Here is a 24,531-nt window from a genome sequence, read left to right as displayed (position 1 = left end):
AGTTCCTTTTTTTTTGAAAAATTTATTAAGATCTAAAAACCCACTTTAATGGTTTCTATCACCCACATTAATTACCAATCTTTCTCAACCCTAAATCTCTTTAAAAGTCAAATACCTAAACACTCACCGAAATTTCTTTGGTGATCCATCTCTTTGGTATCTTCATTGTTACAAACCAGCATGGACGAAACAACTTCCAAAAGTTTTGAGGAAATAGCAAAGGACTCTATAAAATCAATTTTTGGACATGATTTAGTCTATAAAGAAGTATATGAACATATCCTAACAAATTTTCACATGTTTAATGATTTATTTGCTGGGTATATGAAGAAAAAAATTTGTGGGGGACGAAAGTAAATTCGGTCTGGTTCAACCGAATTCACAAGAGACCAACCGATTCGAGTCCACCGAATTCGCAAGAGACCCTTCGGTACGAGTCCACAAAATTTAGAATAGACTATTTGGTTCGAGTCCACCGAATTCACAAGTGACTATTTGGTTCGAGCCCACCTCACTCTAGTAGCCCATCTTTGTTGCTAGAGTTGAATTCGACACGTCCATGCCTATTTGATACAAGTTGCGGTCTGGTTCGACTGAACGAAAGCTTAAAAATCAAACCTAAAAATATCTAACATCACATGTAACGAACATCAAATGAGCCGATACATTGTCTTCAAATAACCTTCTGAAACGTTCCTAAACAGTTGGTTGAAGCGCTCAAACTATTGTACTCGAATTAAGCAAAATCTTCAAATTCTAGAATGGTCTAGGGAAAATGAGAACTTATTTGGCTCTGAAACAAACAAATTTGTGATTATAGAGAGAGACAGAGAGAAGGAGATGACGCTATCAGTTACAAGATTAGTAAGAAAATATAGAGATAGAGATAGATTTTCAATGAAGGAGAAGCTAAATGAGAATGAAGGAGGAAGAAAGGTTGAAGTTAGGGGTGGGAATCGGTCCGGTCGGGCTTGCCCGCGGGCCAATTTCATCGGGCTCGGGCGATCCGGGCTCTAAAACACAATGACAGATTGGATTTCCGGTCTGGTCCGGTCAAAATCCAAAATTACCTTGCCCAAAGCCCACCCAAGACTGGATTTTTCCTTCGGGTACCGGTCTGGGTCGGTCCGGGTAAAACCTGATTTCTGGGACAAAATGTAGGGTTAGAAATTAGGGCACAAATTGGGGCAAAATTTAGGGTTAGAAGTTAGGGCACAAATTCGGGGTCAAAATTAGGACAAAATTGGGGCCAAATCAAGGGGAAAAATGGGGTGAAAATTAGGGCAAGAAACAACACGAAAATTAGGGCAAGAAACAACACAAAAATTGGGCAAAAATTAGATCTTCACCACCTCCTAAGAACATACAAGATTATGAAACAGACTTCAGAAACAACACGAAACAAATCTTAAGAAACAACATGAAATAAATCTTATGAAGAAAAAACAGATCTTCGTTTTAGGTTCAACTTTGTTCTTCTTCATTCTTCTTTTTTCTTTCTTAACTTCGTTCTTCTTCATCCTTTTCCAAGTTCATTTTTTTACATTTTCGTTTTTCTTCTTCTACAACTTTGAGAGGGTACATGAAACGAGAGAGAAAGATTAGACAGAGAAAGGAGTCCACGAGGCGAAAGAGAGGTGAGATGAAAGAGGAATCCAGAAGATTATTCGTGAAAAAGGAGATGAGAGAGGGGATGAGTTCGAGAGATGAGAGAGATAGGCAACTAGGATTCTAGGTTAATGAGGGTGTCTGCAAAAGAAACCTATCTATGGGTTAAAAACCCTTAATCCAACGGCTGGGTGATGAGACTAATGTCTTAATGTAACGGTCATCAAAGTAAAATCGGTCCGGGCAATCCGGGCTTGGTAATGTGATAGTCGGGCAGAGCTTCATACCCGGGACCGGCCCGACAACTCTAATTGATCGGTCCGGGTTTAGCCCGATAGGATTTCGGGAGGTTTCGGTCGCCTCTGGACTCGGGCGGACACCGATCGATTCACGGTCAACGGACTTTTTCCCGGCCCTAGTTGATGTTTGAAGTGACTCGAATATGGATTGGTATCGAACCCGGTTTATGACCCGCCAACCCGTTTACAAGTCTCGGTGCTAAACTTCGGACCTGTTAGCAGAGCTGATTATTGAGACAAAGCTGGTATTCGAAGCAGGGCTGTGAGGCAGAGCTGGACTCCGAGACAGAGCTGGACTCCGAGACAGAGCTGGAATGCGGAAGCTAAGCTTATGTCGGTGATTAGTGTTATCTATGTATAATGTCGGTTGTAGAGAGAGTCGGTTGTAGAGAGTCGGTGAGGCGGTGGTGATGGGCCTAGAATGTTATCCTAAAAGGTCTCCACCCGCAAGTATACGGGCGTCAAGTAATAACCCGGTAAGATCAGGATCGATCCTCAAGGATATGGAGGTAATTCGAATATCGAGAGGGTCTAGCCCACCGGTCTAGGTGTCACTGACTAACTAAGACTAAAAATGAAAAGATGATAATTGGGTTCTTAGATTGATTTATAGGAAATAATGAAAAGTATACTAAACTATATACAAGAGAGGTGAGAGAGACTCGGAAAAAGTCAAGCAAGAATGCAGTAAGAGGGATACTTCGATTCTCAAGATCGATAATAACTATAACTAATTATCTAGAGCATGAAAAGTTAGTTAACTTCACCTATTTACTAGGATTGGTTAACGAACTCTTTATATTACTCGGATTCTAGAACATGAATGGTCTAAAATCTAGGACAAAATTAATGCTCATTAGGACAAAAACTTCACAAATTCATATCCAACACTCCATTATCTTTTTCAAGATTGCATCTGACTGTTCATGTGCAAATTTAATGTCCCTTCAGTTACCAGTTTCAGTTATCTCACTAGATATCCGTGAATATTTGTAGACATTGATGGACAGTTGGTTGATATTTATAATTTAATTTATTGTTGTCTTATCACATGAAATAAAATATTTTTATTAATATTCAAAAATATATGTTTTGACTTTCGTAAACATTCGTACACATCTGTGGACATTGACAGACTTTGGTAAATATTTATATTTAATATTATTATTGGTGCCTAAAGAACAAATTACTATTTACATTTCAAAACTATAATTTCTTTTGTACTTTTTGTAGGCAATTGTGGAGATTGATAGATATTTAGTGGATATTTACTACGTATTCAATATAGTATAAGAATATAGTAATATAATAATAATTTAGTATAATAACCCAATAATATAATAATACAATAATAGTACAATATAGTAATATAATAATATTACTATCATATATTATTAATCTAATTTGATAATAACAATTATTTTATTAGTTTTCTTACTGAAATGTTTCCAAGTGTCTCCTATATTTTCAGAAATATTTTCTTTCTCAGAACTCTCTAAATTTACACTAAAATGTCCCCAAGCGTCCTTGCAACCAATTTGTCTTGAAATGTCCATCATTTTGTGTATCAAACGAATAACACAAATATTCCTGGACATTTGAAATATCTTAAATGAATAATACAAACATTTCGTGATATTTAAAATGTCTCAAATGAATAACACATACATTTTGAAACATTTGAAATGTCTCCAACCAACCAATAAAAGGGACATAAGGGGGCATAAAAATGTCCTCCACTGTCCTGAACCACTACCACCCCCTTAAATTCGTTAAGATGGATTTTGCCTCTTCTCGGAATCGAACCTAAGACTTCAAAGATTTTAAAGTTCCCGTCAATACTATAAACTACTTGGACAACTATGTGTTGACCTAACAATTTTTATATGAACTACATATGCCGTTTATACTGTTATTTTTATTAACAAAAAAAATGTCAAAGAGACTGTTCCAGGGATCGACTTTCTTCCGAAATTTCAGATATAATAAGTCGAATTTTTCAGGGAAAATCACCACTTATATTTAAGTGAGCATTAATGACTTGCGCTATATCTCCTACAATGATAACAGGTTTCCATCGTCTTCGATTAATAATGTGGACAACAAGCTTTAAAGCATGAGCTTCAGCTTCTGTTGCATTCAACACCTTCATACACTTTGTTTCTGCCAATACGAATTCACCATTCCAATCTCTACAAACTACACCAATTACAGCTTTTCCTTCTTTGAAAGCCCCGTCGAAACTAAGTTTCATTACTCCAACAGGCAAAGTTTCCCATTGGTCAGAACACCGTCTGTCTTCATTCACATGATCAGTAACCATATAGTTCAATAATATATCAAAATCGTTGAACATTTGCTTTGCCTCGTTGTCTAAGGCTCTAATTCACAGACATTTGATAAATATTTTTCTTATGGTATGAAATAAAATATTTTTGTTAATATTTTAAAAATATTTTTTTCGAATTTCGTAAACATATGTAGACAATTGATAAATATTTAAATATTATTATTATTATTCTTATTTTCTTATCAAATGAAACAACAAATTTTTATTAATACTTCAATATTATGTTTTGTTACTTTTGAGACATCTGTAGACATTGACAAATATTTATTATTTTAATATAATACAATATTATATTAATATAATAGTATAATGTCGTAATATAATAATATTATTAGTCAAATATAAATTATTAATGTTGTTATTATACATTATTAATCTAATTTATGATAATAATAATGATAATAATAATAATAACAAAAATAATTTTATTATCTACATTACCGAAATATCTCCAAGTGTCTTCCATATTTTGAAAGACGTTCTCTCTCTAAAAGCTCTCCATATTTACACTAAAAGTAGTCATCATCGTCTTTTAAGTCTTGAATAAACAAGTATTTGTGATCCATTGATGCTTTAATCTAATTTGTGACTTTTATATTATTATGAAATAATAGTTTTTTTTGTCTTACAAGAGGAACATGAGGTAATGGTTAAGAAGAAAGACCAGCTGTACTCAATAGATAGATAGTAAATGAATGAATGGAACTTTAAAACAGATTCGTCTTTCACTAAAGTTTAGGGGCTGGGCCGTAAACAGGTAAACAGTTAGGGGTAAAATTTAGGGGCTAGACCGTAAACGGGTAAAAAGTTAGGGGTTGTATGTAAAATAACTGAATAAAATTTGTTTTATTTGTAGTTGATCTGGGATTCCGTCTGGCACTCAAATAAGGTAGTTGTTTCTACTTTCTATATTAATGGATGAGGCTATAAGAATAGGTAAATCCCTAAATAAGAAAGCCCTACTAACTAACCCTCATCTTTGATTGATTTCTCTGTGTTCTTTTGGATTTCTCATAGCCTCTAACCTAGAAACTGATAGATAATCAATGGCGGAATCACCGCAAGGATACTCACCGGAGTTTATAGTTGGTAAGTATATGCAAGCCCTAAGACGAACTGATAGTATGTTGGATAGAGTAATAGAATTATCTACATCTATTCCGGAGAATCCTCATACCTTCACTAATGAAAGTCTCGCCACTTATTCTGAGATGTGGGATGAGCTTACGGATTCTACACTCCCTTTAGATTACTTAGGCCTTTCGGCAAAGTCATGTTTGAAGCATATCCCAACCGTAAACTATAACCTGCTTGTTGATCCGATCATTGAAATTATGCAAAATTTGGAGATTAAGACCGACATAGTGCTTGAACTTCGCGAAGATCTACATCAAAAATTGCATGAGCACAATGTCGAAATACAATACCAACAACAACGAATGGAAGATAAGCTCCTCCGAAACACAAACCTACACTTTCTTGCTAGGGTTTGGAACTTTCTCCTTCCATTTTGGGGTTAGCTTCACCCAGTGAATTTTTTAGCACTTTACTAGGTTTAATACTAATTTTTATCTTTTACTAGGGTATGTGACCTTTTATTTTTTTTTTTTATGCATCTCTTGTTAATGATTTAATGATACAAATAATGAGTGATTATTTATTTGGCCAATGAAGTCTTTAAATTTTGTTAGTATCCTGTACTAATATATCATTAGCTAGGTTGTTTTGTGATTTTAGTAAAAAAAAATGAATTAGGGTTCAACGCAACTTAGGTTTATCTCCAGTTTTATAGAATTTGAAGTTTCAGATTTGGTTTTTGATTGTGTTCAATGTGGTTTCATCTCCATCCTTATAAAATAACATTATGAATATTGAGTTTTACCACTTGTTGGATAAATGTATGCGACCCAAACTCTCACCAGTTCATAGTACAAGCCAAAACAAAAGACAGTGAAGAAAGAACCATTTGCATTAGGCAAAGTACCACTTTATATAAGTTCTCTCACAAACTTACAGAGAAAAAGGTAAGCCCCTATGTCTCCACCTCTTTTCGACACAATTTAAGTCGGCTATCCATGAGTTAATCTTTATCTATTACTGGAGAAGGTAAAAAGTAGTTACATGGATCTAATATGTGGACTTCTGAATGGCCAACATAGAGAAAGGAAAGATGGTCGTTTTTTTTCGATTTGTGACGGTTTAGACCAGCACTTGGTGTCTACAGATCAACTCAGTTAACCTCTATGTATATACTTCTATAGGACCGGTGCTCCCTGATAGACGAACAACTAGAACAGTCAGCTCTCGCCCCATTGGTGGAGCATTAGCTTAACCAGAAAAGCAAAAGAGGGCCCTTCGGTGCGTGCAGTTGGCCCCAGCGATAGATAGTCATGCACTTAAGAGACTAACAAGAAGGCGGTTCTTGAGAGGATCGAATGAAAGAGATAGTAATTTATGTAAGAAATAATGCAATTCAGATTAACACCATTGTTTGTTGAAACAGTCATCTCTCTACTTATCATTAATCATGAATGAGTAGCTTGAAAGGAGCAAAGCTAACAAGGTTTAAACAAGGATAGATTCACCTTTCTCAATTGTCAAAATATGCATTTCTTTACTAGGAACAATATATGAATACAAGTGGGTAGCTACAATTTGGAGCAAAACGATACACAGAGAACACACTGGTCGGATTTGGCACGTGCAAGTTCCATGAGAAATTAAACGACAATCAAGATGTAACGAAGTTCGAATGTCACGAAAGGACAGATACTTGGATAATTCTAACATAGTCACGAAAGGATGAAGATGCAAAATATCACTATAATACCAAAGATGCAGGAAATCAAGGATACATGAATGGGTTTGTTCTCATTAATAACAAGCTCAGGGTCCTTCTCATTCAGTACAATCAAAATTCTAATAACAAAATTTCTGCAGTATCCGATATCCAAATCAATTCAAGAACTAGTTCAACTAGATTCACAATGAAATATGTCAAAAGAAACATCTGAAACTATAGTCTGAGTAGAGTTATGTGTACATTATAGGGACCCTACATTATAATTGAATAAACAAAATCAGTAAGCCCGAGAAAATAAATGAGGAACTCATCATCGAATCGAAGCAACAAGTCTTGTGTACTACTTTCACTTTTTTTTTTATCAAAAAAAAAATCTGTGAGTATTTCAGAAACCCGGACTGGAAACATTAGAAACAGGGCAAAAAAAAAAAACAAGTACCTTTTAACTATATTCGGTAGTGATGCTGAATTCTGCTATACATACAACATGAACTTCATCACCTCAAACCCGTCAAAGCATGTACATATTGCTCAAGTCGAATCAAATATTTTGGAAAAAGTTCTCCAACTTGCTTCATTTCCAAGCATCGAGCAAATACAAGTCAAGTTAACCGAATCTGGTATAGTTCAGACATGAACGAATACAAACAAATCCAAATATAGTTCAAACTCGGAACATGAAAGAGTTCTGACACGAGGATAAAGTGTCAGTAGTTTGGAGCCGTTGACATGGTTCTGGAGATACTTGAAAAGCTGAACCATTAACAAATTCACATTGCCAATTCAAGGAAGGAGATAGCCCCAAAAGAGTGATATTTCTCATACAAATTCCTTCAAAGGGTGATTCCTTTATACCATCTAAAACAGGTGCTTTTATTGTGTTTACACTTATCACATTAGTAATAGAAATGCCTTCTACAATGGGGAATGCATTTCGATTCCATCCTTCATCAGGGTGGTCGTTAGAACCCCGACTAAACCGTATAGGTATTTTCACTTTATACATGGATATATTTGTTATCGTGATATTGTTTATGTATCCTCCTCTTCCTCGGTCAGTTTTTACTCGAATACCAGCTGCTGAATTATAAATGTGCATATTTTCGATAAGGATGTTAAAAATCCCACCAGACATCTCACTTCCAATTCCTACACCAGAGCAAGTTGGAGTTGTACCAGAGACGTTTCTTACTACGATATTTGAGCTTGGACGAGCCATGGTGATTCCATATTGGTCCCACCCGCTCTTTATCGCAACAAGATCATCACCACTCTCGACGTAACAGTCTTCAATACAAACGTTTGTGCTTGAATCTGTTGATCGTTATTTGCTTCAAAATCAACAATTTGTTGCATGAAAATGGAAGAGTAAGACAAATAAGAATTATCTTGTACCTGGATCTATGCCATCTGTGTTTGGAGAATTTCGAGGAGCCAAAATCGTCATTCCTTTGATAACAACATTGCTGAAACCAAAAGTTATTGAATCATTAAATGGAAAAAAATATAAGAATTTAGGAATGAACAGTCAACAAGGTAGGTGTGAAGAGGTACGTACCTCTTGATAATCGACTCGGATGAAGCCGAGGAAGATGAAGAGAGATTGATCCCTCGGTGGAACCGAGAGGGACAGCAGGACCTCTCGGGTGAAACCGAGAGGATGATGATGAAGATAATCGGGTGAGACCGAGAGAGAAGGTTAGAGAACTCGGTTGAGAGAGTTTGCATTAGAAGTCTAAGAAGTTAAGAGAGTTCTCTACGTATTTGGTTCGAAGTTTCTTGAAGAACGAAGTGCTGCGCTTCAAGAAGGTAAGACTGTTTTATCCTGGGAGACGATTCGTATATACAACCCGGCTTAGCACCATTGCGGGACGAATAACGTCTTAAGGAGAGAGTATCCAATACTCGACTCGGTCATAAAACTATTACTTATTCTTTTACTTATTTGCTTCTATAATTTGTCGAGCGGAATCATTATCGAATTGTGTATTCGAGAAGGACAATTAAACTAATTAGTCCAACAATCTTAAGACGTAATTCGTGTGTCGGATTTCGCTTGTCAAATTTATTTGATCTGATGAGTATTCTAACCCTTCCTGTAAATTCAACCCTCACAAGTAGAAGCAGAAAATTAACCTCCACTAATAACAATACATAGATTCGGTACAGTTACTTGTCATCTGTTCTTCGTTGTTATAGAACTTAAACCCCGAAAACCTATGTCCATTGGACGTGAGTGACTATTACATGAAAAGAAAACTTAATGCACTTCTCTGTTATTCTTGACCATATCCTTTTAATTAGATGGTTTTGCCCACTTGTATATGGTAGTATCAAATCGATTTACTAGATAACTTGGATACAATCACATCATCCATGTCTTGAGTTTAATATACATATTAAACTGAGTTTGGTTTCGTTAATGTTTATTGATGCTTCATTTTTTTCTGTAATTAAAAGATTGAATGTTATTATTTATCACAAAGAAGTGGTTCTTTTTTGACACTTCAATCCAAACTACCTATACATCCAAATGAGTAGTGTACTTGTTGGAGAAATTAGTTCGAGTTACGCCGTTGATGCCCAATTGTTATCTTATTCAACTTAATGGGGTTATGCCAACTATACTAATGCATGAGGCGGTGACTTTTTATTCCATTCGAAGTGAGTAAACAATAGCACTGTTTGGTAACAAAGTGATTACCAAAGTTACTGTCCAATTCAATGATTCATATTACATTCGGTTCCTTTCTCCATTAGTAGTCCAGATGAATACCATGTGCCCCTGGTTCCAATTTCCATGAACCTTTAGTTGTCACTTTCATGTTAACTTATCTATCCCATAAGAAACAATTAGGCCTGTGTGGTGGCCACAATTTATCGATTTCTTTTATAAGGATAGAAGTAGTATGTATACTAGACTTTCTCATGAAGGTTCTGTGATAATTTAGATTCTTCATTAACTATGTTTGAATCTATAGAGTCGTCAAATATATAATGTGTTGTGATTAAGTGCTTTTTATGTATACAATTAATTTTGATTAATTATTTTGGATTGAAACGAATATGATAGATACATAACAGTGTATTGAAATGCAATTACTATATTACTTTTACGAGATTCTAATTTAAATTGTGTATTTAAGTAGACAAATGGCAAGTAATATCGGAACCAACATTCCCGTCAAGCCAACTCATGGTTTTCATAGAGAAAGACCTGAGAAGTTTTTCGGCGTTGATTTTTCTGGTAAAGAAAAATATCAAGCGAATTCTAAGAAGTTCAGAAAGACTTGTTATAACTGTAACAAGAAAGGACATCTTGTCAAAGATTGTCGCTCCAAAATTTGGAAGAAAAATGACAGGAAAAAGACGGAAGACAAAGTGATAGATAGTTTGTCTGGTGGTGTTAAAGAGATTAACTTGTGTGCCGTTATTTCTGAGCCAAACTTGGTTAATCATCCAAGAGAATGGTGGGTAGATACTGGTGCTACTCATCATATGTGTTCATATAAAGGAGTATTTTCATCTTATAAGAAGGTGGAAAATGTCGAACCTTTAGTTATGGGAAATTCGACACCTTTGAAAGTTGAAGGCAATGGGACAGTTATACTGAAAGTCACATCTGGGAAGGAAGTAACTCTGAAAAATGTTCTTCATGTACCCAGCATCCAAAAGAATTTAGTTTCTGGTTCTTTATTAACTAAGAATGACTTGAAGCTTGTATTTGAATCGGGTAATTTTGTTCTTACTACAAATGAGATGTACGTGGGAAAGGGTATTTAAGTGAAGGTCTATTCAAGATGAATGTAATCACTGTTATTCCTAAGATCAATAAAATTAATAATTATGCTTATATTATTGATTCTTGTATTAAGTGGCACGAGAGGTTAGGACATGTTAATTACGATTCTTTAAGAATATTAATTAGCATGGACCTTATACCTAAATTCGACTTAAATCCCAATCATAAATGTGAAGTTTGTGTCGAAACTAAAATGACTAAGTCGTCTTTTCAGTTGAAAGAAACACAGAACCGTTAGAAACTGATACATAGTGATGTATGGACTTAAAAACGATTCAAACAAGAGGCGGAAAAAGAAAAAAAAAATAGTTCATCATTTTCATAGATGATAGTACTAGATACTGTCATGTTTACTTGTTAAGAAGTAAAGACGAAGCCGTAGAAAAATTTAAAATATATAAGAGTAGAGTTGAGAATCAACTCGATCAAATGATCAAAACTCTACGAAGTGGTAGAGGTGGTGAATATGAGTCACCATTTGCTGATATTGGTGCTGAAATTGGTATTATCCATCAAACAACGGCTCCTTATTCGCCTCAGCAAAATGGAGTCACTGAAAGAAAAAATCGAACTTTAAAAGAAATGATGAACGCATTACTTATAAGTTCAGGATTACCCCAAAATTTGTGGGGGGAAGCTTTGCTTTCAGCAAACTATATTCTGAACAAATTGCCTAAAAAAAAAAGGATAAAAAATCCTTATGAGTTATGGAAAGGAAAAAAGCCTTCTTATAAATATCTCAAAGTGTGGGGGTGTTTAGCAAAAGTGGCGATTCCTACACCAAAGAAGGTCAAAAGTGGACCAAAAACTATCGATTGTATTTTCATAGGATATGCACATAATAGTAGTGCATACAGATTTCTCATACATAAATCTGAAATTCAAGACTTACATGTTAATACGGTAATCGAATCAAGAAATGTTACATTTTTTGAAGACATATTTCCATGTAAATTAGACGATGAGAAAAGTTCTTAAAAGAGGAAATTTGAGAATATTGGTAACAATGAAAATACAAACCAAAATGATAAAGAGAATGTGGTTCAAGAACCACAAGCAGGAGAAAGTAAAGAGGAACCCCGAAGAGGCAAGAGACAAAATAAAAATAAAAAGAAGGATTAGACTATTTTGATACGTATTCTTCTGTTACGAGAATCACATCAATTCGGGTGCTAATTGCTATAGCAGCTCTATAAAATTTAGAGATACATCAAATGGATGTTAAAACAACTTTCTTGAATGGCGAATTAGAAGAAGAAATTTATATGGAACAACCAGAAGGGTTTATAGTATCTGGTTAAGAAAAGAAAGTTGGCAAATTAGTAAGGTCATTGTATGGGCTAAAAGAAGCACCAAAACAGTGGCATGAAAAATTCGACAAAGCCATGTTGTCAAATGGTTCTAGTATTAACGAGTGTGATAAATGTGTCTACACTAAATCTACTACCAACGGAGTTATAATTCTATGCTTGTATGTAGACGACATGTTAATAATGGGTAGCAATTTAGATATGATCAAATCTACGAAGAAAATGCTATCAAAAGTATTTGATATGAAAGATCTGGGTCAAGCAAACTTAATTCTTGGAATCAAGATTTGTAGAACTTCCAGCGGAATAGTTTTATCTCAATCACATAATATTGAGAAAATTTTAGAGAAGTTTAACAAAAATGATAATCAGGTTGTTAAAACTCCTGTAGACCTTATTCTACATTTAACTAAAAATACGGGACATAGGTTTAACCAATTAGAATACTCTCACATAATTGGTAATTTGATGTATTTAATGAATTGTACACGACCTGATATTGCGTATTCAGTAAGTAAATTTAGTAGGCTTACGAGTAATCCAAGTACAAGTCGTTGGAGTGCTCTGATAAGAGTTCTTAGATATTTAAGATATACTAAGTAGTATGGGTTACATTTTACCAAATACCCTGCAGTTCTTGAAGGGTATACTGATGCAAATTGGATTTCAGATACAAACGATTCTAAATCCACAAGCGGTTATGTTTTTACTATAGGTGGTGCATCAGTTTCATGGAAGTCCTCAAAACAAACTTGCATAGCAAGATCAACCATGGAGTCAGAGTTTATTGCTGACAAAGCTGGAGAAGAAGCTGAATGGCTTCATAATTTTCTAGAGGATATTCCAATTTGGCCAAAACCGGTGTCTGCTATTAAAATACATTGCGATAGTAAATCGGCAATTGGCAAGGCACATAATAAAATGTATAACGGAAAATCTCGACACATACGTCGAAGACACAATACCGTTAAACATTTGCTCTCAAGTGGAATTATAACAATTGATTATATAAAATCAAAGGATAACCTAGCGGATCCGTTTACAAAGGGGTTATCGAAAGAGCAAATGTACAAGTTATCAAGGGGAATGGGCTTAAAGCCTAAAGTAAATGAGTAGATCGCAATAGAAACCAACCTAGTTGACTGGAGATCCCAAGATCTAGGTTCAAAAGGGACAACATAAATGTGAAATACTCGCTAGTAACACTGAAAGAGTCATTCTCTTACCCATTCCTAAGTATCAGTGTTGCCTGTCAGGTGATAGGATAAGCGATGCTTTTAATGATGCCTATATTCTTGTGTAAACAAGTGGGGTACGTCAGGGTACTCTTCATAGGACATCACCTATGTGAGTGTAGAACTGATGTCGGTTCTATGAGAATGTCTTAAGGCGGAATTCTCTAAAGCACTCATGAATCCAGGAGCTGTCCAGGGCCGAAAAGGACACAACCAAAGAATCAAATATGTACGGAAGAAGTTGTGTGTTGGCTATTGTATCGACTTACTGTGAAAATTGAATAGTTCAAGACATCATGTTCACTAATCAATTAGTAAGTCCGGTAGTCATACACTAAGGAAGGTTCAAAGCCAAAAGCCACCTCTCCTGATGCAACAACTTCCATATGAACTCTCCTAGTTTGTATGCATTGTCAGTTTGCATAGTCTTCATATAGAATAAATTTTAATTCATATGGGGGATTGTTGGCAATTTGAACCATTGCCTTGGTTCAACCATTGCCTTGGTTGAATTAAAATTAAAAGAGACACATCCCTAGGATCATGTCTTTCCATATAGATGTCTCTCCATATAGTCACAATCATCTCTATATATACATAATCCAGATTTCATTTTAGACATAGAAAATCAATTAGTTTTCTGAGTTTAGAGTTTGCATTAGAAGTCTAAGAAGTTAAGAGAGTTCTCTACGTATTTGGTTCGAAGTTTCTTGAAGAACGAAGTGCTGCGCTTCAAGAAGGTAAGACTGTTTTATCCTGGGAGACGATTCGTATATACAACCCGGCTTAGCACCATTGCGGGACGAAAAACGTCTTAAGGAGAGAGTATCCAATACTCGACTCGGTCATAAAACTATTACTTATTCTTTTACTTATTTGCTTCTATAATTTGTCGAGCGGAATCATTATCGAATTGTGTATTCGAGAAGGACAATTAAACTAATTAGTCCAACAGTACGTACCTCTTGATAATCGACTCAGATGATGATGCAGGGAGATTTTCATGAGATATTCCAAGTATCTTGGATATCTTAAAATCTAGTTATTTTAATAGTATAATATTTTTGTTCGTAGAGAATTATTATTTTTAGCAGTTTTATATTTTTAGGAAACCTTTTAGCTTTTAGATTATAGTATTTTATTTATTTAGAAGTTGTTATTAGAATTTGATTAGGTTTAGGAAACTAGTATTTTATTTATTAGAAATTGTTATTTGAGTTTGATTAGGTTACGGAAACCCTAAGTATATAAAGGAAATCTAGGAGTTGTTTTATTCATTCAGTTCAATCAATAAAATTCAAGTATTTTAGTATTCTTGTTATCAATTTCGGTTCAATAGTCTTTAGACGGAGATCAAAGACTTTTTTTTCTGGGTTATATAAGTTTTAGACGAAGTTCTAATTCTTTTCCGGAGATTTCCGCTGCGTCAGTTGGTATCAGAGCGAGGTTTCTCCTGGCTTAATGGCAGAAGACGAAGCTAGAAACACAAACCTCGACGGTGAACGAGGTAACAATGTCATGTGGGCAAAAATTGACGGTTTGAGTCATCAACTAACCCAAGTTATGGAGATGATTAACAACCTGAATGTCAATACAAACCCTAGGCAACCTATTAACAGAGAACGTGTTGAGGGATTCGCCCACAACCAAGCTGTTAATGGAAACGAAGGCAGAGCACAACCACTTCAACAATATGCTGACAACCAAGAAAATAGAGGTAACTATTATCCTAACCAATTATATACGCGTAGATATTATGATGAATACAAAATCAAGGAAGAAATACCACTCTTCAATGGTTATTTGTCGGTCGAAGAGTTCCTTGATTGGCTACATGAGGTTGAGCGGCAAGTGAATATGTCATATACTGTTCCTGGTGAACAGATGGTAAACATTATTGCTTGTAGACTGAAAGGAAATGCTGCTGTTTGGTGGGATCAGTTACAACGTCAAAGAGTGGGGCAAGGAAGGGCTCCAATTCAGAATTGGCCGTCTATGAAAGAAAACCTGAGAGAGAGGTTCTTACCACCAGATTATCAACAACACTTGTTTATGACTTACCAGAATTGTAGACAAGGATTGCGTTCGGTGGGTGAGTACTATGAGGAGTTTTCAAAACTGGCTCAAAGAAACAATGTGGAGAACATTATAGAATATGAAGATGTTGTAGCAAACCGATTTTTAAGCGGATTAAAATTTAGTTTGCGAGAAAAAGTGGGGATAGTTACAGTATGGACTATTCAGGAGGCGTACAACTTGGCCCTAAAAATTGAAGCTGAGGAACGGGAATATAGGAAGTTTGGATTTCGGAGGGAAGAACAACCTCACTTAACTATTAAAAAGGTAAAAACGACTCCCTTAGAGAATGTTGAACCACCACGAATTATCACCATAGACGATTCAAACAATATTGTTCATGAAGCAAAATCCGACGTTATTGTGTTCAAGGATAAGTCTCCTAAAATCAATTTACACAATAAAATAATTAATTCTGAAGAAATTATTCAGAAAATTGAGTTAAAGGAAGTGGTTCAACCAATTGAGTCAAAGGAAGTTGTTCAGGAAATTGAGACAACGGACGTTGTTCAGGAAATTGAGACAAAGGACGTTGTTCAAGAAGCTGAATCAAAGGAAGGTGAAAAGCTTCGGAAGTTAGACATTAGTCCAATTGAAGTTCCTTCATACGAAGACCCGTTCTCAGAATTTTGCGAATCTCAAGTTGTTTCACATGGATTGACAAGTAATTTTATTCGAAAGTCTTCATCGAAGTTCATAATTTTCAATCATTATACTCATGATCTGTACAAGTTTATTTTTTGGGTGAAAAGAGAGCTTGAGTCAAATTACAAATATAGGCAGAAAATATTTTATGGCCTAGTAAAATCGTCAGTCAAATCTGAAAGTTTGGTAATTCCTATGCATAGTTCACGAGAAGGATATATCAAGGGACTGTCAATCAAGATAACATTCAAGTCAACTAGTAAACTCGAGGCGAGTTTTTTTGAAGTGGAGGAGACTGATGCAGGGAGATTTTCATGAGATATTCCAAGTATCTTGGATATCTTAAAATCTAGTTATTTTAATAGTATAATATTTTTGTTCGTAGAGAATTATTATTTTTAGCAGTTTTATATTTTTAGGAAACCTTTTAGCTTTTAGATTATAGTATTTTATTTATTTAGAAGTTGTTATTAGAATTTGATTAGGTTTAGGAAACTAGTATTTTATTTATTAGAAATTGTTATTTGAGTTTGATTAGGTTACGGAAACCCTAAGTATATAAAGGAAATCTAGGAGTTGTTTTATTCATTCAGTTCAATCAATAAAATTCAAGTATTTTAGTATTCTTGTTATCAATTTCGGTTCAATAGTCTTTAGACGGAGATCAAAGACTTTTTTTTCTGGGTTATATGAGTTTTAGACGAAGTTCTAATTCTTTTCCGGAGATTTCCGCTGCGTCAGATGAAGCCGAGGAAGATGAAGAGAGATTGATCCCTCGGTGGAACCGAGAGGGTAGCAGGACCTCTCGGGTGAAACCGAGAGGATGATGATGAAGATAATCGGGTGAGACCGAGAGAGAAGGTTAGAGAACTCGGTTGAACCCAGAGAGTTGATCCTAGTCTTCTCGGTTGGAACCAAAGATGATGATAGCAAAGTGTTAATCGTGAGAGAGAGAGAGAGATAGGTAAATACCTTTTCTTTATTCACAATAACATGATTTTACATTATGGATCTAATCCTTTATATAGGTTTACAAGAAGTGTTTAAGAAATATAAAACTATATCTAAGTATGTGTTTATCTAAACTACATCAATCTTGGTAGTAATAGGAATCCTAATCCTACTAGGATTACTATAATTAAGTCGACCTAATCCACTCGGTTTAGCCGAGTGGAGTGAACTCTAACACTCCCCCTCAAGTTAGAGCGGGAATGGAAGTAACGCCTAACTTGCCAATAATGTTCTTGAACGGTTCTGCTCCAAGTGGTTTGGTGAAGATATCCGCTAACTTGTTGTCTGAAGTGATGAAGCGAGTGGCAATGACGTTGTCTTTAATCTTCTCACGAACGATGTGGCAATCTATTTCAATATGTTTCGTACGTTCGTGGAATACGGGGTTATCAGCGATATGGAGTGCAGCCCGATTGTCACAGTAAACTGTCATCGGGTCTGTGTGATCAATTCCAAAATCAAGTAATAAATACTTGAGCCATTGTAGTTCACAAGTGAGAATGGCCAAAGCTCGATATTCTGCTTCTGCAGATGATTTAGCAACCGTTGGTTGTTTCTTTGATTTCCAAGAGAGTGGACTATCACCCATCATTGCAAAATATCCAGTAGTTGATCTACGGGTTGAAGGGCAACCTGCCCAATCTGAGTCACAGTATCCTGTGATATGAAGAGAGCTTTTTGCTGATAAGAAGACTCCTTTATCAAGGGTGCCTTTCAAGTATCGTAGAACGCGATGAGCAGCGTCTAAGTGTACTTGACTAGGTGTCTGCATGAATTGACTAAGATTATTTACTGCGAAGGTGATGTCTGGCCGTGTGACCGTTAGAAATAGTAATCGGCCAATGAGTCGGCGGTAGACCGACGGATCCTTTAAAGGAATACCGTCGGTAGGACTAAGACGGAGCTTTTGATCCATAGGAAATTCAGAGGGACGTGCCGCAGTTAGGCCAGAATCTTTTAGAATGTCAAGAGCATATTTCCGTTGACATAGGAAAATGCCCTGCGATGAGCGAGATACTTCAATACCGAGGAAGTACTGTAGACGGCCTAAATCTTTTAGTGAAAAAGATTTGTTAAGAAATAATTTTAGCTTGGAAATAGCATTATCATTATTTCCAGTGATGATTATGTCGTCTACGTAGACGAGAACAAAGATTTGAGTGGAGTGCGAACGGAAAGTGAAGAGAGAATAGTCGCTTTTAGACTGAGAAAAACCTCGTTCAATAAGAACGGAGGAGAATTTTGAAAACCATTGACGGGAGGCCTGTTTAAGACCGTATAAGGATATGAAGACGACATACTTTAGACTCCCCCTGAGATGAAAAACCGGGAGGAAGTTTCATGTAGACTTCTTCATGGAGATCGCCCTGGAGAAAGGCGTTGTTAACATCCAACTGGTGGAGAGACCAGCCTTTAACGGCGGCAATAGATAAGATAACACGGACAGTAACGAGTTTTGCGACTGGGGCAAAAGTGTCGTTATAGTCGAGTCCCTCGATTTGGGTGTAACCTTTAGCTACTAGACGAGCTTTATAGCGTTCGATGGAACCATCGGAATTGAATTTAATTTTGTATACCCATTTGCAACCAATAGGTCGCTTGCCGGGTGGAAGATCAGTGATGGACCATGTCTTGTTTTCTTCCAAAGCGGAGATTTCTTTGGCCATAGCTTCCTTCCAATGAGACGATTTCATTGCTTGAGTGAAGGAGGTAGGCTCGGTAGTTGACAATACAGAGGAGAGGAATTGTTGATGAGATGTGGAGAATGAATTGATGGAGAAGTAGTTTTCAAGTGGGTACTTGACGGAACTTGTGTTGGAACACACATAATCATTCAAGTGGGACGGTGGTTGGCGAGATCTTGTTGGACGGCCGGAAATCTCAACCATCTGGTCGGAATTAGCCTCGGGTGGTGTTGGGTCTGTCGAGGGGACGTCGGGTATAGGACTGTCCATGGCTGCTGGAGACGCTCCTGATTGGGGAGTGTCACTAGCAGCTGCTGAAGGCACCTCGGGTGATGGTGCCTGTTGTAATGGACCGGGAATGGAACCCGGTCTAGCAGGGGTGTCTGAAGGCACCCCTGAATCGGTAATTTGCCGAACAGCAGCTCCATCGGTAATCTGCTGGACGTCAGGAACAGCAGGTCCATCGGTGATGGTGCTGCTGTTTGGTGCCGAAACAGTGGAGGTCTTGCCGGTCGATGGAAAATTGAAGGTGTCATCATCTTCGATGGAAAGGAATGGTTCCAGATCGGAGTGGTTCGGTGTAGCCGAAGAGTATGAGGGAGACATTGGAAATTTGTTTTCAACGAACGTGACGTCTCTAGAGACAAATATTCGTCGTGTGGAGATATCGTAAACACGATAACCTTTTTCTCCATTGGGATATCCAAGGAATATACCGGCGGAAGAGCGGGCGTCCAACTTGGTTTTAACCAAAGGAATTCGAGCATAGCAAAGACATCCAAAGACACTTAGATGTGAAAGATTGGGAGCAACACCCATGAGGATTTCATGGGGTGATTTTCCATCGAGAATGGGTGTCGGTAATTTATTGATTAAATAAACCGCGGTGAGAACACACTCTCCCCAAAAAGAGAGAGGAAGGTGAGCTTGGAGTCGTAATGAACGTGCCACTTCAAGGATATGGCGATGTTTACGTTCAACTACCCCATTTTGTTGGGGTGTATAAGTACAACTACGTTGGTGGGTAACCCCTTTTTCGACAAACCAACCTTGTAGAGAGGAATTGATAAATTCGGTTCCATTGTCCGATCGAAAAGTCTTTATTTTACAATTAAATTGTGTGGAGACATAGGTAAAAAAAATTCATAATTGTCCTATTTGAATCGGACTTAGAATCCAAAAGAAATATCCAAGTACAACGTGAATAATCGTCGACAAGGGTGAGAAAAAATCGACACCCGGAGGTGGATGGGACCGGAAAAGGTCCCCACAAATCCGCATGTACCAACTCAAATATGTGAGAGGAAGAAGTGGTACTAGTTGGAAAAGGTAAACGACATTGCTTAGAAAGTGGACAAACATCGCACGGTAATTTATTAGATAAATATTTAAAATTCAAACAAGGAAGTTTGGAATGGAAATATTGAAAACGACTAAAAGATGGATGGCCTAAACGCCAATGCCATAAAACAAAAGACTCATTACTAGAACTATCTTTAGTAAGACTAGAAATTGAAAAAATTGGACGCTCCGTGCGAAGGAAATAAAGATCATCATGAAGACTACCATGCCCAATCGTCGTCTTCGTTGTTCGGTCCTGAAAAAGACACAAATTCCGGTCAAATAAGACGGTACAACGAAGTGATTTAGAGATTTGAGAAATAGAGATAAGATTAAATTGAAAAGATGGAATGTGAAAAACATCTTCAAGATAAAATCTATTGGAAAAATAGACAATACCAATATGTTCAACCTTTACCCGTGAACCGTCCGGTAAACGGACGTATAAATCCGGTGGTTCTAGGGAATAAGAGGAGAATCGAGATATATTTGAACAAATATGCTTGGCGGCTCCCGAGTCAATGACCCAAGGAGGATGAAAAGAAGAGTAGTACTTACCGGTAAGGTTGATTAGAGGGTCCTTGTTGGTGGCGCCTTGAGAATTGGTTGTGGACGGTTGCCTATTGCGGTCAAGGAGTGCCAATATGCCTTGGTATTGCTCATTAGTGAAGGAGGTTGCTGGAGGCACCCCCTGGCCGGTTTTGTCAGAAACCGAGAGATTGATGGACTCTTGTCGGGTGCGGGTTCGTCCTCTTTGACCATAGTTGGGTGGATACCCATGTATCTTGTAACAAGAGGAAACATCGTGTCCATGGATTTTGCAAGTTTCACAAAAAGGATGAGGACGTTTTGGACGTTGTCTCTCGGTTCCATTAAAAGGAGTTTGATTAAACTCATTGTTTCCAACGGCAAGTGCCGAGTTGTTGGAGTCAATACTCATAGGAGTGACTAAGTTTTGTTGAACCTCTTCTTGTTTAATAAGTGAATGGATTCGAAGAATCGAAGGGAAGGGTTCAATCAATAAAATTTGACTCCGAATAGATGAAAATCTATCGTTAAGTCCTTGAAGAAATTCCATAGCCCTATCTTGATTTGTTCTTTCAAGTAAGGAACGACCATGTCCACATGTACAAGGCTCGGTGATAATCAAGGAATCGAGTTCGTCTTGAAGAGCCTTGAGGTTGGTGAAATATGTAGAAACATCGGAGTTGTCTTGTCTAAGACAAGAAATCACTCTCTTTAATTGGAAAATTTTAGGAGCATTACGTTGATGGAAACGGTCATAGAGATTGTGCCATATATCGGAGGCCGTTTCATCATATAAGATGGATGATCGAAGAGGTGGATCAACGGAATTGATGAGCCAACTAGAAACGAGATCATTACATCGTCCCCATTGTTCTAGTTCATTAGGATCGGTTGGTTTTTCGATGCTTCCATCAACAAAACCTAACTTAGCTTTAGCTCTTAAGGCTTTAGTCATTCCTCGTGACCATGAGGGATAGTTATCACCGGTTAGAAGTGGTGTGATAAGAATAGTAGTGGGAGAATCCGAATGGTGGACATCAAACGACCCACTATTGATGTTGTGATGAACTTGAGAGGTTTCCGAAGTTTCGGGAGTAGTCATCTCTACAAAAAATTTGAATTCTAACTCTTATACCATGTGAAGAGGTACGTACCTCTTGATAATCGACTCGGATGAAGTCGAGGAAGATGAAGAGAGATTGATCCCTCGGTGGAACCGAGAGGGACAGCAGGACCTCTCGGGTGAAACCGAGAGGATGATGATGAAGATAATCGGGTGAGACCGAGAGAGAAGGTTAGAGAACTCGGTTGAATCCTGAGAGTTGATCCTAGTCTTCTCGGTTGGAACCAAAGATGATGATAGCAAAGAGTTAATCGTGAGAGAGAGAGAGAGATAGGTAAATACCTTTTCTTTATTCACAATAACATGATTTTACATTATGGATCTAATCCTTTATATAGGTTTACAAGAAGTGTTTAAGAAATATAAAACTATATCTAAGTATGTGTTTATCTAAACTACATCAATCTTGGTAGTAATAGGAATCCTAATCCTACTAGGATTACTATAATTAAGTGGACCTAATCCACTCGGTTTAGCCGAGTGGAGTGAACTCTAACAGTAGGGACTTATATCCGAGCTAAGAGTATAGGCTTAAATCTAATCACCAATGACAGATAACAGAAATGTTGAGCCGATCTTATACTAGGATTATAAAAAGTGATGATACCAATAGAATCCACATGATTTATGAAGACCAACAGTAGATGGAAAACCCATCAACCTCTAACAGAACGAATAAATTGTTGCTATGGAGAGAGGAGAGAGAAGAAATTGGTGTTCAGTAAGAGCATATCTGCAGTAAACAGGATGGATGGTCCAAAAGGGAGAGTTCATGAAGGTGAGGTTGGAAACGAGAATGTTATTCGAATTCATTAGTTCAAGAAGGTGACCCCTCGTGTGTTCAAGTGTTCTGTTCCACCATAGATCCCACCAAAACTTCCCTTGTCCATCAATGGTTCCATTCTCTCTTGTAACATCCAAAACAAGGGGAAAAGAAAAACTTTAGGAAAGTTGTTTCTTGCTTAGTTACTAAATAAAATTGATGAAAAAATATAGTCGGTTCTTGTGTATATCTGATTGGGGTATCCGAGATTGAGATTGAAATTGTCGTGGATAAGCAAGAATTAAAATCTGCCCTTACTGTTTAGGTGACTTACCAGGCCAGCTAGATTAAAACAAGCAACCAAACACCGATTATCGAATCTTCCTCCACTATCCTCTTGGTCCGAACTTAAACCGCTTATGATGGCTCGATTCCTCCCTCTTGACTTCAAGAATCAATTGTGTTTGGAATATCTTCGTTGTAGCCAAGGCCGACGCTCTGTTGAAGAGTATGCTTCTGAGTTTCAGCGTTTGAGTACTCGGCTTAATCTCCCCGATGCAGAATCCATGAAATTGGAAAAATTCAAAGATGGCCTTCGTAGTGACATTAAGGATCTTGTCAACATCCGTTCTTTCAATTCCGTCTCTGAATGTATTAGTGTAGCTCGTTCGTTCGAGTCCGATTCTCGTTCCATCTATCGGGGTTACAACACTCGTAATTTTTATACCAAACCACCACCAGAGGAGCCGGATCAACAAAAATCAACGGATGACGGATCAAAGACGATGCCCGAAAACCCTTATAAAAAACCACCTCCAGTTAAGTGCTTTCATTGTTTTGAAACAGGTCATTATTCTAATGCTTGCCCTTTACGTGGAAAAGCAAATCTTGTGGAGAAAGTTTCTGACGTGGATTCGGGCGATGACGACATTGAACGTATCGACCTTGACCCTGTCACTCGACGGGTTCTTTTTAGTTTTTACTCCTTTCGCAACCAATCGGTCTCAACGGAATAACTTGTTCGTTACTCGAGGTACGGTTTTAGACAAAGTTTGTTCCATTGTTATTGATAACGGTTGCGTGGAGAATTTAATTTCAGCTAGACTTGTCGCATACTTGGGTATTCCTACGATTCCTAAGATTCATCCGTATCGTACTGCTTGGATTCCATCCGGTCCCGCTACACGTGTTGATCGCATGTGTACTTTTTCCCTTTCTATTGGCTCTTCTTATTTGTCCGGTATTACTTGTGATGTTACCGACAATCTCTGCCACATTATTTTGGGCCGCCCTTGGCAATCGGATGTTGATGCTACTTACAAAGGACGTTTGAACGTTTATGAGTTTTCATGGAAGAAGAAGAAGATTATCACTTTGCTGCCGAGTGCAGATGGATCTACTGAATTGACCGACCTACAGAAATCGATTCGGGACGAATCTTCTGGGGAACAGGGAGCTGATGCAGGCGCATAACGTGTGGGCCCGCGATCCCGCGTGCCCACGGCCTAGTCGGCTGGACTAGCTAGTTTAGGAAGTTTTTATTTTATGAAAGATTCATAAAGAATCTAGGTTTAGGAAGTTTTAGGTATTTCTATTATTTAGGAATCCTAGTTTATGTGTATCTAGGAAAGTTAGTAATCTATAAAAGGAGGTCCAGTCTTGTTTATTCTTCATATATTGAAGAGAAAAACCATTGAAGTTATTAAAGTTTTAATTTATTTATCGTTTCCTTTATCGTTCTTCGTTTATTTTATTGTTCTTCTTTAATTCCGCTGCGACTACATCACCAGCTCTGCCTCGGAGCACTGCTTCGCATACTAGCCCTGTCTCAGCAATCAGCTCTGCTAACGAGTCCAAAATTCGGCACCGAGACCTAAGCGGGTTGGTAGGTCGTAAACCGTGTTTGATACCAATCCATATTCGAGTCACTTCTAACAATAAGCATGACAACC

At 37.2% G+C, this 24,531-nt stretch overlaps 1 protein-coding gene across 2 annotated transcripts; it reads right to left on the bottom strand.

The window, feature by feature from the left end:
• Positions 1–7,114: 7,114 nt before the first annotated feature.
• Positions 7,115–22,937, bottom strand: LOC147568059 (putative polygalacturonase). Of its 2 annotated transcripts, XR_015230948.1 has the most exons (4): positions 22,553–22,937; positions 8,456–8,529; positions 7,500–8,374; positions 7,115–7,409 (listed from the first exon to the last, which is right to left on the bottom strand). XR_015230948.1 is itself a non-coding variant. In XM_086654509.1 (3 exons), the coding sequence occupies exons 1-3, from the start codon at positions 22,627–22,629 to the stop codon at positions 7,725–7,727; spliced, it is 801 nt and encodes a 266-aa protein (XP_086510635.1). In that variant the 5' UTR covers positions 22,630–22,937; the 3' UTR covers positions 7,115–7,724. The 2 variants fall into 2 exon arrangements, 1 of the variants encoding a protein (XP_086510635.1); XM_086654509.1 differs by having other exon boundaries at positions 7,115–8,374.
• Between the last annotated feature and the right edge of the window lie 1,594 nt (positions 22,938–24,531).

This window comes from Eschscholzia californica, unplaced genomic scaffold (genome assembly GCF_041429995.1).
Source record: "Eschscholzia californica isolate CP2 unplaced genomic scaffold, dmEscCali1.0.p SCAF_1, whole genome shotgun sequence".
NCBI classification, from domain to species: Eukaryota; Viridiplantae; Streptophyta; class Magnoliopsida; order Ranunculales; family Papaveraceae; genus Eschscholzia; species Eschscholzia californica.
Note: the sequence above shows the minus strand (reverse complement) of the source record. Positions and strands in the feature narration are given on the sequence as shown.